This window comes from Sapajus apella, unplaced genomic scaffold (assembly GCF_009761245.1).
Source record: "Sapajus apella isolate SASKATOON/1434 unplaced genomic scaffold, GSC_monkey_1.0 scaffold34, whole genome shotgun sequence".
In the NCBI taxonomy this organism is placed as follows: Eukaryota; Metazoa; Chordata; class Mammalia; order Primates; family Cebidae; genus Sapajus; species Sapajus apella.
Window position 1 is genome coordinate 18,188,159 of NW_022436974.1, and position 17,533 is coordinate 18,205,691.

The 17,533-nt window shown below is 36.3% G+C and overlaps 1 protein-coding gene across 2 annotated transcripts in view; it reads right to left on the bottom strand.

Annotated features, from left to right (window-relative positions):
• Nucleotides 1-4,028: 4,028 nt before the first annotated feature.
• Nucleotides 4,029-17,533, bottom strand: part of PCF11 (PCF11 cleavage and polyadenylation factor subunit) — a 27,094-nt gene continuing 13,589 nt past the window's right edge. For both annotated transcript variants that reach the window (XM_032295880.1, XM_032295879.1), the window contains exons 9-16: nt 15,768-15,864; nt 11,470-11,589; nt 10,848-10,953; nt 9,707-9,890; nt 9,059-9,214; nt 8,574-8,666; nt 7,984-8,019; nt 4,029-6,049 (exon numbers count right to left, since the gene is read on the bottom strand). In XM_032295880.1, coding sequence (XP_032151771.1) covers nt 5,834-6,049; nt 7,984-8,019; nt 8,574-8,666; nt 9,059-9,214; nt 9,707-9,890; nt 10,848-10,953; nt 11,470-11,589; nt 15,768-15,864 — 1,008 coding nt within the window. In that variant the 3' untranslated portion in view covers nt 4,029-5,833. The remainder of the gene's footprint in view (nt 6,050-7,983; nt 8,020-8,573; nt 8,667-9,058; nt 9,215-9,706; nt 9,891-10,847; nt 10,954-11,469; nt 11,590-15,767; nt 15,865-17,533) is intronic.

Sequence of the window (17,533 nt, forward strand, 5' to 3'; positions counted from 1 at the left end):
AAAAAAAAAAAAAAAAAAAAAACACCTGGCATGGTGGTGCAGTGAGCCGAGGTCGTGCCATTGTACTCCAGCATGGGCAACAAAAGTGAAACTCCATCTCAAAAAACAATGTTCAACCTTTGGGAGGCCAAGGTGGGTGGATCACTTGAGGTCAGAAGTTCGAGACAGCCTGGCCAACATGGTGAAAACCCATCTCTACTAAAAATACAAAATTTAGCCAGGTGTGGTACACGCCTGTAATCCCAGCTACTTGGGAGACTGAGGAAAGAGAATCACTTGAATCTGGGAGGTGAAGGTTGCAGTGAGCCAAGAAAAAGAAAATTCACTTGGCTAATTTTTTCAGGAAATACAAATTTCAAAAAATTGACTCGAGTCAAAAAACTAATAAACTGATAATTATAAAAGAATGTCCTAAAGTAGTTTAATCCCCATTATGTGTCACCAGGAACAAAGCATAGAGAAGGATGGAGTACTTCCCAGTTATAAAGTTAGCATAATCCTAACAGCTCTAACCGTGTCAAAAATTTAAATTCACATTGCCTGTGAACCAACTGGTTGTTAGATCTTCAAAATAACTTGCTTTGTTGCATGTAATATGATAGTCACCATAAAACTTCGTAATTGTAAATAATTAGAAATTTGAATATCCATCAGGAAAAGAACAACTAAATTATGCTGCATTCCTCATACAAAATACTATGCAGTGGTAGACATGCAGATCTACATGCATTAATCTACATGGAAAAAGTTGTAAGATACAGGCAGTGAAAAATGGTGCAAAACAATACATATGTGATTTCATTCAATTTTTAAAATGTTTTTCTAATTCTACACTGAATTGTTACCTCGGTCATTGTATAGAGCAAGAAAGAGGGTGTAAAAGGAGACTGTATTTCGTATTTGTATTATTGGATTTTAAAAATGTTAATCCTAAGTAAAAATATAGAAGCACAGAAAAACGTACCATTCCATAAAGCAAAAGGAAATAGTTCTAAAGTGTTTGTGGGCTGGGTGCAGTGACACACCTGTAATCCCAGCACTTTGGGAGGTTGAAATGGGTAGACTGCTTGAGCCTAAGAGTTTGTGACCAGCCTGGCCAATATGGTAAAACCCTGCCCCTACTAAAAATACAAAAATTAGCCGTGCATGGTGGCACGTGCCTGTAATCCCAGCTACTCAGGAGGCTGAGGCAAGAGAATCACTTGAATGTGGGATCGGAGGTTGCAGTGAGCCAAGACTGTACCACTGCACTCCAGCCTGGGCAACACAGCAAGTCTCTGCCTCAAAAAGAGTGAAAGTGAGTGTGGTTCAGAAGAGATTAAGAAGCTAAGAAACGCACACTGGTTTTAACAAGGAGACATTGATAATACTAAGAGTAATTTTAATATAAAAAGGTAAGATACAAAATCAAGACTGCACAGGATTTCAAGGTAAGTGCCTGACTATGGAAGAAGTTTCTTAAGTGAAACAAGGTTCAGAATACATCCTGGTGTGGTCATCTCAGTATTCCCAGGAATTGGGACCATTTGTGAGTGGGAAGCTATGATTTTGGTTAGTAAATAAATATGACCAACCTCAGTTTTGCCGAAGTGGGATGATAAAGCAGGTTATCATAAATCAACATTTTTTATCTTGTTTCAGAGAAGGGAACAGGGCCAACCCCAGGCCAAAAAAAAAAATGAAGTGGGTATTGGTGACAATCTCTACTCCTTTCTGCCATTTTCTCTTACTTTCTAGTCATCCTTGTTCTCCCTTTGGTGCCCACTCCCAAATCCTCACTGGGGTACTTCATGGGTACCTTTTTGACTCTTATTTAGCTTACCCTTCCACACATGCTCAACACAATGCCCATTATCTCTGAGAGCTGACTCCATTTAGGATTAGGAAAAAACTCCCCAGTTCTACAAGAGATCAGATCTTCCTTGAGAGTAGTCTTTAGTTTCCATTTCTGCCTCCAGTCAGCTACATTTTTCCACTTGCAGCATGGTTAGATGCCTCCTTAGATTTTCCTGAATATTTTGTATCAATTTCCACTGGTTACTTAGTAGGTACTAAGTTGTAAGGTCAGTCATAAAAAAAATAACAGAATTTTCTATTTTAGGTTAAGCTGTTAATATGAGAATGTTTTAATTTTTATACATATAATTCCTTATTTGTCTTCCCAAAGCTTTTTATTTTTAGCTGAATTGCAATGAGATTGCTTTCTATTTTCCGAAACATCAAAGTTGGAAGTTTTCAGTGGGAAAATTACACTAAAACCAGGAGGATATCAATTTAATGAAATCTCTAGATTTTAGGAAACATGCTATTTTATTTCTTCTCTCAAACTTCAACTTGTAAGACAGTGTTCATCATCTCTGAGGCTTCCTTTAGCTTTCCTTATTGCACTTTACAGTGTTAGATTACTAATTCTAGCTAACAGTGCTATATATTTTGACTCTTTTTCTATCTTTGGGGATGCTCTTGATCTGATGTTGATTTCTGAATTTACCAGATCTGGCTATTCATTAGAAACAACTGTGGAGCTTCTTAAATACTAGAAGTGCCCCCTGAATGAGAATAAACTAAATGAGACTTTCCAGAGATTAGGAATCTCTTAATTTTGACTAATTCTAAGCCAGCACTGGTAGTGGTGTGTACCTGTAATCTAGTTACCTGAGAAGCTGAGGTGGGAGACTGGCTTGATCCCAGGAGTGAGGCTAATCTGGGTAACATGGTAAGGCCCCATCTCTAAATTTAGTATTAAAATGTTTTAAATTCTTGTAAGTAATTCTAATGCACAGCCAAATATGGGGCAGATCTAAATCACTGCCCTCCATCTGGCTGCCTACCTCAAAGAATTGAACTCAATCCCAACTGTAAATACTAGTGGCCATCTTGGAGAACACTGGCCCACTTCCATTCCAAAGCTAATCCATCTGTGTTTCTGTTTTTTACATACAGTGTCCTGCTAGTTTTTCATATATTTGGTAGAGATGGAGTTTCACCATGTTGCCCAGGCTGTTCTCGAACTAGATTCAAGCAGTCTTAATCCTCCCAAAGTGCTGGAATTACAGGCATGAGCCACTGCCACTGCTCAGCCCCTCCTGTGCTATTGTTGATGCTATCTCCTTACAACCTTAATACTGGTAGTCCAGTCATTTCCAGTGAGCTCCTTTTAACATACTAGTATCTCTCCTGTTTGTCTAACTACAATTTAATCTCTGGAGTTAAACTTCATTTAAAAACTAGCTTTTAATAGTTGTTACCTCTCATCCACACTACCCATTGCACCAGGTGTTGGCACCCATACTCAGCGGTTCCTAGGTCAACAGTATTTTTCAATCTTAGATGTCTTCTTGACTTTTACTGGCTACCTTGTCCCTTGAAAAAAATTTTTTTTCCCCACACATGCCTGTAATCCCAGCACTCTGGGAGGCCAAGGCGGGCAGATCACTTAAGGTCAGGAGTTTGAGACCAGACTGGCCAACATGGGGAAACCTGTCTCTACTCAAAATGTAAAAGCCAGGTGTGGGGGCAGGCACTGGCAATCCCAACTACTCGGGAGGCTGAGACCGGAGAATCACTTTAACCTGGGAGGTGGACGTTGCAGTGAGCCAAGATGGTGCCACTGCAATGATGCAATCTGAGCACTGTCCAACCTGAACAGAGCAAGACTCTCCAAAAAAGAAATTTTTTTCCCATTGCTGGTTTTCTGTTTTATTTCTGACCTTCCTGCCCACCAGTCTTTGTTCCCCCAACCTTGACCCACTTCTCTGTGTGGACACTGTTGATACATTTGTAGTTTTGAATGTCACCTTCCTTTTAGAATGTTCCATACCTTTAAGCATGTGATAAAAGCTATGGGTGGTCTCCCCAAAAAAATGTACAACAGGAAGTTTTGCCTACTTTTTTGGATTCACAGACCTCAGCTCTTCTATGGCTGAATTCATATACATCAGTTCATCTGTCACATGTGTTTACAACTCAACTCTGATGGCTACCAGTTTTCTTACTGGACCTCTCTGAATTGAACAATCCTAGAACCATTCACTTGATTCTTGGAAAAAAAAAAAAACAACTTAAAATGCAGATGTCAACTTTAAAATTTCTAGTGGCTGCTCTGGTCACCAGTTTAATAAATTCCTTAGCATGACCAAGAAGGCTCTTTACTTAAAAATAAAGGCCAGGCATGTGGCTCATCCCTGTAATCCCAGCACTTTGGGAGGCCAAGACAGCAGGATCACTTGAGCCCGGGAAATTTGAAACCAGCCTGGGCTAGACAATCTCGCTACTAAAAAAAAAAATTTTAAATAAAGATTCATCATAATCTATTCAAAACTACTGAGTTTTAACCATAAGTAGTCAATTTTTGGAAACACAAAAGTGTTTCAAGGCTTTACATTTGCTGTTCATTTTCCAAAGATACCCTTCCCATCAGTATGGACTCCACACCTGGTTATCCTCCAAGACTCAACTATCATCACCTCTGTAGTATATTCTTTAATCCACCTTCTGGTAGTTTGGTGTGCTTATTTCTATCCTAACATTAATTTGGGGGTATCTTTTAAAATTGCAGAAATTGGAATTAGATGAAGCAAAGCCATGTTCAAATTCTTAAATTTTAAAGTCAGTGGCTTAATTGCTTCTGTAAACTGGGGACACCATCTACCATGTAGTTATTAGATGTGAATACCAGAGAAAATACATCTAGAAAGTGCTAGTGCCTGCCACATCGTATGTGCTCAATAAAACTCACTGTTTTATGTGCTTATCTAATAAAAGGCAGAAAAGACTAACCTTTCTCAGTGCCTGGCTCATAGCAAGTGCTATGTTCATGTTTTAAAAAACAAAGACAACAAGAAAGACACATTATAAACCTTTTCAAGAAATAAAGAAGTACAAACAAAGTTTCTTCATCATTCTATTTATTACATATATGAATATTAACATCTCATGGTCTCCATCTAAGCCAAAACCAACAAAAGAAAAAAGTTAACCGTATCTCAAGCGAACATTCTTACAGATTCCTCTGTAACTTAAAATAGAAATATGTTCATCTGCATTAAATCATTTGACAATTTGAAAAAATGTCTTTAAAAAAAAAATCACCTTAGTACTTAAATATATTTGTTAATTGTTTGATGTCATCAGTGTCCAAGTTCAAGAATAAAAGTTGCTTCATTAGATATTTTCAAAAGTGTACATCTGGATGGTTCTCTATAGCTGGAATTGTGTGTGTGTGTGTGTGTGTGTGTGTGTGTGTGTGTATATATATATGCATATATATATATATATACGTGCAAATATGTCCTATTTTGTCTTTAAAATTTTTTCAAAATCTGGCTTTTCTATTTGAGAAAAGCCCTACGGTGCTCTCTCACAACCCCCTTTTGAAGGATGAAACTTCAAACTTTGCTTCTTTAATCAATGGGAGGCTACTAGAAAAAAAATCTTATGTTGAGGTTGCTGTTCAATTCTATTTTTACCCAATAAAAAGTACAGAAACTTTATTTGATGGTGTGCATAAATATTACACTCCATGAATAGCAAAAATATTTTTTATTTATAATTTACAGTTGCACAGTGAAAATCGTACATTTTTACACATACAATTTCATTTTGTTAAATTTGCACACATCTACAGAACTTTCACACAACAAGCACCTGAAACTCTGCAGGCAGTAGGAAATGCAAATACTAAAATGTATTTATTAACCAAATGATAGCTGAAGGCCCTGCCTCAGCTAGACAATTTATATAGATATGTCTATATATACATAAAAAAATTCTTCACCTTCTAGATCCAACAGCAGCTTTTTTAAAAAAGAAAAACATACCTTTCTCATTTTATTTAAACTGACTCGACTGTGTCATTTTCTGTTTTAATTTCAGAGGGTGTTGCTATGCTTTCCTCTGTACAAGCTGGTGGTGTATCAATTCGTTCTTCCTTAACTTTGGGACTTTCACAGGGTTCCTGCAATTCGTTTTTGACAATGTTCAACATAATATTCAAGGGGTTTTCAACTGGTGTCTTGCTGGGTGATGGTGTACAATCAAATGAAGATGTCTACAAAATGAGAGGCCCTATGAGTACTGATGAAAGTTCAAAATTCTCACATTAAATGACATTTAGTTTTGTAAGACCCTTGTATGGACAAGGGAACACACATATAACAAATGCAACTGAAATACCTGCCTCCGAACAAAATATGCCATAAAGGCAACAAAAATAAAATATATATTGCACATTCAATATGTACTCAGCAGTGAGCTAAGCAGTAACAGCTAAGTTGTAAGACATTATACAGCCAAAAAAAGTTGATTAGACATGCTTCTACATTTTAATTTCTACATAGATGTTATACATATATTCTGGAACTTGTTACTACCCTAATTTCAAATATCCTGAGGATTTTTTAAATCCCATAAACCATCATCCTAAACACTAGTCTTCTGATAACGTAAATAAATCTTCCAAATTGTCTTCAACCCGCTATCTTTAAAAACCTATTTGTTCCATTACTTGGTTTTAAAAACAGACTGCAAGTATGGCCATTTGAAATTTTTTTTTTTTTTGAGACGGACCCTTGCTCTTTTCCCCCAGTGGCACGAACTTGGCTCACTGAAACCTCCACCTTCCTGCAGTGCAGTGGCACAAACTTGGCTCATTGAGACCGGCACCTTCCAGGTTCAAGTGATTCTCCTGCCTCAGCCTCCCAAATAACTGGGACTAAAGGCACCCACCACTATGCCTGGCTAATTTTTGCATTTTTAGCAGAGATGGGGTTTCACCATGTTGGCCAGGCTGCTCTCGAACTCCTGACCTCAGGTGATCCACCAGCTTTGGCCTCCCAAAATGCTGGGATAACAGGTGTGAGCCACCACACCCAGCCAACCATTTGAACTTTTAAGGCCAACAGACTAGTATCTTTTTTGGATTCTATATGTAATCATTAAAAAGTATACCTATTTTGGCCAGGCACAGTAGCTAATACCTGTAATCCCAGCACGTTGGGAGGCCAAAGCAGGTGGATCACTTGAGGTCAGGAGTTCAAGACCAGCCTGACCAATGTAATGAAACCCTGTCTCTACTAAAAATACAAGATTAGCCGGGTGTGGTGGTGTGTGCCTGTAATCCCAGCTACTTCGGAGGCTGACGCAGGAGAATTGCTTGACTCTGGGAGGTGAAGGTTATAATGAGCTGAGAACAAGCCATCGCACTCCAGCCTGGGCAACAAGAGCGAAACTCGGCCGGGCGCGGTGGCTCAAGCCTGTAATCCCAGCACTTTGGGAGGCCGAGGCGGGTGGATCACGAGGTCAAGAGATCGAGACTATCCTGGTCAACATGGTGAAACCCCGTCTCTACTAAAAATACAAAAAATTAGCTGGGCATGGTGGTGCGTGCCTGTAATCCCAGCTACTCAGGAGGCTGAGGCAGGAGAATTGCCTGAACCCAGGAGGCGGAGGTTGCGGTGAGCCGAGATCGCCCCATTGCACCCCAGCCTGGGTAACAGGAGTTAAACTCCTTCTCCCAAAAAAAAAAAAAAAAAAACAAGAGCGAAACTCTGTCTCAAAACAAAACAACAAAAAAAGTATACCTATTTAGATGGCTGAATAGGATTTCAAAAAAAAAAAAAAATAGCAGTAAATGCTACCCATAGCTCTAGAAACCTATCCCCATAATGATCCTTATCCTCACTTTTCCTCACATTTCTCTGGGCCTCGTGGCCTAGTAAAAGATAACACGATTTAAGTGAATAAAATGCAAGGAATGATAAATTTCAAAATTTTAATTGCATCTCACAGAAAATGATATATTAATGTATATCAATTCTGTCAATCTAGCACCAATATTTACTGAACAACCTAAATGCTGTATCAAAAAACAAAAATAGTTCAATATATTAAGTTTAAAATTATAATATTGCTTTGATGCAAAAAAAAACTGAAAAGTTAAATTGATTCATGCAAATGAGAATACAGTAACCAAAAAGAACTTACATTTTGATAATCTTCATAACATGATGGATGATAAATCTGAAGCAAAAAGAAAAGAAGTAAATATGTGCATATTCTCTTCTAATGGAATATTCTCATATGATTTTTCTTTTTAACTTTAAACCAGAAGGTAGTCTTTGGAAAGATGACAAAAACTGTTTGGTCATGAAAATGAATAAAACCAAAATTTTCATCCTTATACTTAAAGAATCTGAAAAACTGACTTCTCTTGGCTCATTTAAGTATCTAGCCTAACTTGATTTGTTTTCCACACAGTACAGTTTGATGATGAAATATAAATCCACAATCAAAATAGTGTGGGTGAACAGAAAAACGACTAACTAGATTCAGAAGAGGTAGTCCTGGCTCTGTCACTGACTAATAATGCAACCTCCTTTGTAAAGTGAGTACAGAACCGGGTGACTGCTAAGATCCCTTCTAACTCCAACATTATATTACTAAGTCCAATACCTTTTTTATTAAGACCAAAAATCAAACAAAAACTATTATGAACCTCCTCCTTTCAAAGTAATGAGTTAAGCCAACAACAAAATACTTATCTTAACACTTTCTTATATAGAAATGAAAATTACCTTTCCATCTACTCTAATAGCATTTTTCAAATGCCATTCCTCCTCTTCTTCATCCCAGTACTGTTCAAATTGTTCCTGACAGATTTCACAACTCTAAAATACAATCATATAAAATGAAATTTACATAATAGAACACATTTAACCCCATTTAAGTAAAAATATACAAACATTTTATTAAGTGGAATAAGGAATTTGAGTGTTTCAAAAGTCTGAATAATGTCCAAAAAATAATATGATTCAAAATACATTTACGGGATTCTGTCAATCTTTCCAGCATAAAGAGTAAACATTTCACTGCTTTTGGCCACTGTAGTTATGAAACTCAAAGCTAGATTATAAGAGTAAAACTGAAAGTACTAGTACTTCCAAGAAGTCTTAAAATCACTAAATCGGGGATATAAATATAGTGATATGTTTATGAGTATTTACTTAAAGAAAGTTAGGGACACTCCTATTGGGAGAAAATTTAAACATTCTTCTCTCACCTCAACTGCTCCAGCTGGTCCAGCAGGTACACTTTGGAACTCTTTTTCTTTAGCAGCCTCTTGAGTTTTGAGCACAACTTCCTCATGAACCTTTTCAAAAAACTGGCTCTTTGCCCGTTCTTCCAGATCAGCTATCTCCTCAAATTCTATCCAGTCCTTAAAAGGAGTTGATTTTAAAGGTTATTCCATTTATTTCTAAATTTTTACTGCATATCTTCAATATAATGCCATCCAAAGGTAGGAATACATATATTCTTTTCTACATTATACTCTAATATTATTTAAAATTATACTTTGAGACTTTTAACTAATAGACAACATACGGCAACTAATAATTAAGATTTTAATTTTCCATTAATTCTACAGTTATAACTACTAATTCAAAAAAGATAAGCTTCAAGTGTAATTTTTTACAAAAAACAGTCAAAGAGCCTTGGAATTTTAGAGCTAGAACAATCCTGTATGCTATATTCTAATCTCATCAAAATTCATTTCTTTAAACACCTGTTTATATTCAAGAAGTAAAATTTTATTCAGTAAATTTACATGTTAGATTCTAGCAATTATTAAAATTATTAAAATCAATATACTTTTAGAATGATATTATTTATGCCTAAAAGATAGTATGGAGGCACATAGGTTACTTACTGTTAAACTGTAGTACCAACGTCTATGAGTGACTTTTCTGCTAACATCCTTTTCAGTTCTATTTTGCCGATAATGCCAATCCAAATGATCTGCATATACATCTGTCTGTGATGTTGTAAACCTCATTCCACAAGAGTAACACTGAATACCAGTGTACAGTCGATTTATAACACTATCGTAACGTCTATTTTGAAAAAGAAATAATCTTTAGTGTTGATAACATGGCTTGATGGCCTTCAAAAGCCAATTACAAGTATCTAAGTTTTCCATATTGTAACAATGGTGAAACCAAGGGCTGGCTGAAACAGTTAACACCCAAAGATCAATATTATTTGCTAACAAAGTCATTGACCCTCTTTGCCTTAACTTTGGTGACTTTTGGATCATGGAGCCTGTCTTCTTTTGGATAGCCCTGACCCAGTTATTTATTTCCATTTAGCTAAAAATGAAATGATCCTGTGCCAGCTAACAAGGCGATAGGTAGTTTATTCTAGTTTGGAGTGAAGTCAATGTGGACATGGCAGAACAGTTAAATCTCACCTCTCTAGATCTTTGGCATTCTGAATAATTCAACTTCTCCACTCTGGTGTAACAGTGAAAAATTCACTAAGTTTTCTGTATCACAGATTAAAAAATGAAAATTTTGAGGGGCCGGGCATCGTGGCTCCTACTTGTAATTCCAGAACTTTGGGAGGCCAAGGCAGGTGGATCACTTGAGGTTAGGAGTTCAAGACCAGCCTGGCAAAGGTGAAACCCTGTCTCTACTAAAAATACAAAAATTAGCCAGGTGTGGTGGTAGAGTGCCTGTAATCCCAGGATAATCGCTTGAACCTGGGAGGCAGAGGTTGCAGTGAGTCAAGATCACACCACTAAATTCCAGCCTGGGCGACAGAGTGAGACTTTTAGGGGTGGCCTTTGGCCTAAGTACATACACAGCAAACATACTTTAAAAGAAGATTTAAAAATAGGCTACCTAAAGACGATGTTATATATATTTTACATTTTAAAAAAATTTTTAAAAGGCTTCCTAAATGTTAAAACAGTAAAAGGAATAAAATAAAAGGGAAAGCACTAATAGTAACAATGTCCACTGTTATTAGAGTCACTGCCTCTTTATTTTAAAGAAAATTAGATTACATACTGTTTCAATTCTTCAACTGTAAAATTAGTAAGATCTGGAACATCTTGATCTTCATTTTGATCTTCCTCCTCTTCAAGGGGAGGCTGAGCAGCTACTTCACTTACTTCTAAAATTAAGAAGAAACACAAATTTCTTAATACCATTTTCCATGTATTCTTTAAAGTATTATAAGTATTTACAGTATTATAAGCAAGTAGAGAAATAAATCTAGTCTATTCAGTGCTTTTGATCTCAAGTTTACTGGACAAGGAACCTAATACAATTTTTTATTTTGGTATGTGATGTTAACCCTGATCTCTGAAAAGTAATCTATATAAAAGTCATTTATTCATCAATATTCAAATTCTTTTCAAAAGTTAAATTAACATAAAATTACTGGTAAAAGCCTGCACATTAGATATGTTAATTGAAACACATGTCCACTATAAGGTAGTTCAATCTTAGGAAATCTAAAATAATTTCATTATAAACCAACTGTATTTGATTTCCAAAAATCGAAAATAAAAGTTATACCTAGGAATTCAATTACTGTAAGGACCTTTATTATAACTTATATCATTAGATCATACATCTCAAAAATTTAATGAAGCTTTGTTTACATTAAGTATAAAATCACACTTACGTGTTGTAGCTGAATCAGGTTGAGACAATTTGAGAATTCCTGTTTTTAGCAATTTTGAAAACAATTCATTTACATCCACCTGACTGAGATGATTATCAGGATATGCCTTAGGGAGGGCTCCTAAAAAAAAAAAAAAAGAAGGAACTTCTCTTAAAGTGAATGTAGAACTTAAAGATGCAAATTTTACTAAGGATTTTTCAAAGTTTTCTTCAAGATGTCCTGTCAACAGTAAATCTGACAAAGTCTTATTAATGATGGGTTTAATTATTTCAAAAGCCCCTAAGATTATCTTTTCATTTAGGTCAACAGACTTGAGAATATATTCTAAAACAAACACTGAGAACACTACAAACAATGACCCTTTATGCTCCCTCCTCACATGCAATGCAGCACCACCCCTATCTCCAACTTTCCACCCTTCTAATTCTTTTCTCCATCTTCTAAGTACACTGGAAAAGGTAGTTTTATATAGATAAAATAAGTGTATCACCTCTTAGCACTAAGCCTAAGTGGAAGTACTCCTGACCTCAAAGCTCCCTGACATAACAGAAGAACTGAAACAGGGAGATGAATCAGATGACTCAGAGTATACCTGCTCCTATGACCTTTGCTAAATAGTATACTGTCCTTGCAAAGCAGCTCAGTCTATTGCTGAAAAGGTGTCACAGTTACCAATGCTTCAAAAACTTGAACAAATGAAATAAGCCTAACAATTTTCTTTTGCTTGATGGGGAATCCTCATTGGTGAGGAATCATTCCAGTCCCATATTTTTCCAGGCACTATTCTAAACGCTGTGATTCTTTTTTTTTTTTTTTTTTTTTTTTTTTTTTTGTCTAGGTCTGTCACCAGGTCCCAGACTGAAGTACAGTGGCGCAATCTTGGCTCACTGCAACTTCTGCCTCCCAGGTTCAAGCAAATCTCCTGCCTCAGCCTGCCAAGTAGCTGGGACTACAGGTGCGCGTCACCATGCCCAGCTAATTTTTATTTTTTAGTAGAGATGGTGTTTCACCATGTTGGCCAGGATGGTCTCGATCTCTTGACCTCGTGATCTGCCCCAACTATGAAAACAATATTTTACACCAGGTGCAGTGGCTCATGCCTGTAATCCCAGCACTTTGGGAGGCCAAAACAGATGAATCACCTGAGGTCAGGAGTTTGAGACCAGCCTGGCCAACATGGTGAAACTCTGTCTCTAATAAAAATACAAAAACTAGCCAAGTCTGGTGGCCCATGTCTGTAATCCCAGCTACTCAGGAGGCTGAAGCACGAGAATTGTTTGAAACCAGGAGACGAAGATTGCAGCGAGCCAAGATCACTCCACTGCACTCCAACCTGGACGAAAGAGCAAGACCCTGTCTCAAAAAAAAGAAAACAATATTTTAATGTATTTGTATGTCATTATGATACATCTCACTCACTACACCTACACAGAAAAGTTCTGAACCACTAAAAATGCCTCTTAATGGCAGAAATTCAATTTGCATCCACAGTATACATAATCCCTACCCTTTACCACTGTATATTCTAATTTTATCATACTGCCTTATACAGAGTAGGCTAATTAATGTCTGTTCAAACTAAATGTCTGAATACATGAATGAATAAATCAACTTCAACAGTTAATCAATTACAGTAACATTTAACTCAACTAGTTTTAATCTTTACTTTCCATTAAATTAGCTATTTATATGTCTAAGATGCATAAATAGCTATTCTCATGTCTGAGGGTAGCCAAATTTAATAACAAAGAGCATAAACTGCAGGACCAGACTGCTGGGATTTTTAGCCAGAAATTCCACTTTCTAGTTGTATAACATAATCAAGTTCCTTATCTGCCTCAGTTTCCTGTGCCTGTACAAAGGGTAATTGATATGAGGTTAAATGAATTAATATTCGTAAGGAATTGAAGTGCTTGGCATTATTATGTAGTTTTTGTTAAACCACACACACACACACACACACACAAAATCAATAGCCTTTCTATATTATAAAGCTCTTTGAGGCCAGGTGCGGTGGCTCATGCCTATAAACCCAACACTGGAAGGCTGAGGTGGGAGGACTCCTTGAGCTCAGGACTTTGAGATCAGCCTGAGCTACACAGTGAGCACCCTATCTCTTTAAAAATAAAAATAAAGCTCTTTGAAGGATAAACCTTACTAAATTCATCCTAACATAATGCCTAGCATACAGCAGATGACTAATGTATGTCTGAATGAATAAATGAACATGGGTATATTTCCTACTAAAAAAGGGATGTTTATACTTTCAAATTAGAGAAAGAACCTTGAGAGAAGCTAAATATAGCACACTGAAAACTGTTGACACCTCTTGTAAACAATAAGAAGAACCTGAAGAACAAAGACATAATTAATGTCCCATTCAATATCCCCAAACCCAGAGAAAAATTGTGACTTCCTCTGTGACACTACTATGCCCTGTAAACATATACAAATAATCCAAGGTTGTAAAAGCACAAAGGGGCTGGACATAGTGGCTCACAGCTGTAATCCCAGCACTTTGGGAAGCCAAGGCGGATGGATCACTTAAGAGGTCAAGATTCAAGACCAGCCTGATCAATATGGTGAAACTCTGTCTCCACTAAAAACACAAAAATTAGCTGCATGTGGGGCATGCATCTGTAGTCTCAGCTACTCAGGAGGCTGAGACAGGAGACTTGCTGGAAACTGGGAGGCAGAGGTTGCAGTGAGCTGAGATCACACCACTGCACTCCATTCTGTGCAACAGAGCGAGACTCCACCACACAAAAAAAAAAAAGGCAAAAAGAAAATTTGTAGTTTCTGATAGCATCTCATGCCACTAACCCCAATATAACAAATCCTCTACCCAGCAATAAAAACTGAGTTCTAAAAAAAAACCCAAGTTCTAAAGGAAAATACATTAAATACAGCACTTGACAAGTAGTTATAAAGTACTTTGGCATATACTATATCATTTGATTCTCTTAAAAAAAAAAAATCCCAGGCAAATACTAATACTACCATATGCTATTTATAGAGGGAAAAACTGAACCTCAGGAAGGATACCTGCTTAAAGCCTGCCCATTTACAAAGTAACAAAGTGTAGATTCCAAGCCTAGTCTTCTGGGCTTTAGATCTTAATTTCCTTCTGTTTTCATTATAGTAACAAAATAAGAAGAAGAAATATAAATTAATCCTAATTGTCCATCTAGAAATTAAAAGTTGAAAGCTTCCAAATTAATTGAATTTCTTGATACAATTTAAGGACTAATATATAAAAAAAGATCTTGGCTAGGACTTCCTAATTACTTCAGAATTTTTGGAAAACTCCCTAAATTTATTGTAAACTGATTTTTTGATGTAAACAATGCTACAGTAAAGCATGTTTCTGAAAGAGCTGTTTCAATGATTCAGAAATGAAAGCAAGTATCACTAATGTATATAATTCCACTTACCAGGTATTAAAACTAAAATTCATTTTGCCGGCACAGTGGCTCACACCTGAATTCTCAGCACTTTGGGAGGCTGAGGCAGGCAGATCACTTGAGGTCAGGAGTCCAAGACCAGCCTGGCCATGGCAAAACCCCAACTCTACTAAAAATACAGAAGTTAGCCGGGTCTGGTGGCGCATGCCTGTAGTAACAGCTACTCAAGGAGCTGAGACAAGAGAATCGCTTAAACCCAGGAGGCAGAGGTTGCAGTGAGCCAAGATAGCGCCACCGCACTCCAGCCTGGGCAAAAGAGCATAACTCTGTCTCATAAATAAATAAATAAAACTAAAATTCATTTTAAAAGTCATTTTATCTACTATTAATTAAGCCTCACCCTGTAGTAACAAAGAATCTGGTTAAGAAAGCCACTTTTTGCTATTTGAGTGCCCATAAAAGCATAAAAATTAATCGACTTTATTAATGCAGTATCCTCAGTATTCACTTAATAAATGTTTACTGGATCATAACACACACTACTCAAAACATCAAATAATTGAGATTTCTGAGGTTTGTCATTTATTTCATTCTAACTCAACACAAATGTCATACCTGCCCTTCCACCTTCCAGTTTCCACCCAATAGGTTTCCTTCCATTTGTTTTGCACACTACAAGTTCAGGCTAACCATCACTAGCTGTAAATAAGGTCAATGTGAATATACATCTACAATGTAAATAAACTTAGAAAAGAAACAAAAATATATCAGCCAGATTAAATTTCTCTAAATTAACCTTTGCAAAGCTGTCATTTCCTAAAATTGACAAAGTTAGCTTTTTAACAAAATAATAATTATTTGTCTCTTGAAAAACAAAGTTCAGAAAGTACATACCTGACGGATTCTGAACAAATCCAGGATTTTGTGGATGAACTGGTAAAAACTGTTGTCCTTGACCAAAAGCTACTGGCTGAGCAACACCAGTTAGAACCTTTAAGATAAACCTTAATTTTAAGAACATACTTTCTATAGTTCAAGTAAAACTTTTAACATCCTAATTACATAAAAATATTCATAGATGTCACAAGGCCTGGCTTATAAATAAGGATTGAGAAAGGTAACCTGGCTGGGTCACTTCACTTCTAGTTCTTCTACAAACAGCAACAGTAAAACCTTCCCTTATCTGTTTCACAGAGGTATAAGTTACCAAGAACGGGTTAAAACTTCTTTGAAAAGTTTGAGATACCTACTAAAGAAGCAAAGTAGCCCCCCAAAAAAGGAAAATGTAAGATACCATGCAAACATAAGGTAACTAGCTGTGTTACTTTACACAAGTCACTTTACCTTGCTGGTGCTTTCCCTTATTTTACAAATGGAAGAACTGACAAAACAGTATGACCTATACACAATCACAAGGGCTAGTTAGCAGCAAAACTGAGGCCAGAACTCCTAACCTTTGCCCCTTTTCCAGATAGCCTGTTTTAATTAGCAATCTGAATTATCAAGCAGGTAAGCATCCTGCTTAGCCATCATCTTTGCATATGGTTATAGCTACATTACAAAGTAATCTTGTAAAAGATGACCTCTTGTAAAAGATGTCAAAGGGAATGTTAAAAAATAGAACAGTCATGAAGCAAGAACTGTACTCGCATACAAATACAGTTTTCTGTAGTCCAGAGGAAGGCAAGACTTCTACATGTTGCTGGTATATAAATAAATATCCATTTATAATCCTTGTTCAATATACATGTGGACTTTTGATGGTGAGTACACATAATAAAAATCCCACCCATTCTGTATAATGTAGAAATAAGACTAAATAGTACCATTCTAGAGTATCTATCAATAACAGTAACATTTCTTTCAAGGATATACAGTAGAGTAAATCTAGGCAGGCCAACTCTTTTTTCACACCATTAGAGATGAACAGAAGGACTACTTTCTATCAATAATGTTACTAATGTGCTTTTAAAATCTTTCTTATTTTGTATTTTCTTCCATACAATCTTACTACTATAAAATAAATCTGTCCTAGTAAGAAAATGTCAGCACCTGGAAAAGTAGTAAGTTCAGCGCAGAATTTCAGCATGCAAGCAAAAGTAGTCATTAATAACCAACTGAATTAATAAAAAATTCTAAACATAGTGCCTTAAAGTTATTTCCGTATGCATTTTAAAATGTATACAGAACAAGTATGAAAGAATACCAACTGTGCATGTTTTGTAACTACAGTGTATTTGGAAGGCTGTTTGCTACTAAGTTTACTGTGTTGACATTAATATCAAACAACTGTGTTTAACGGGAAAGGTGGTGAAAAAAAAGTAGGAAGAGGTTAAAAAAAGAATTGTAGACTGTGAAAGCATGAACAATTTGATCTTCTTATTTAACTAAGGCTAAGGAAAATTCTTGGTCAAATAACAGTCCAAGCGATAATCAGTTCTAGGACTAACTTAAAGCATATCAGGGCTCAACAGTTCTACAATGTAGAGGTCTATGAAATACAATTGTTTTATATTTCAAAAGCTTTAAAGCAAAAAAAAAAAAAAAAAAAAAAAAAAAAAAAAAAAACAAGGGCGGGGGGTGTTTTTGGATGAAGAACCCCCCAATATAAAAGAACAGCCAAAATCAATTTTTGATTTAAGTTTCAAATTTCATTCCCC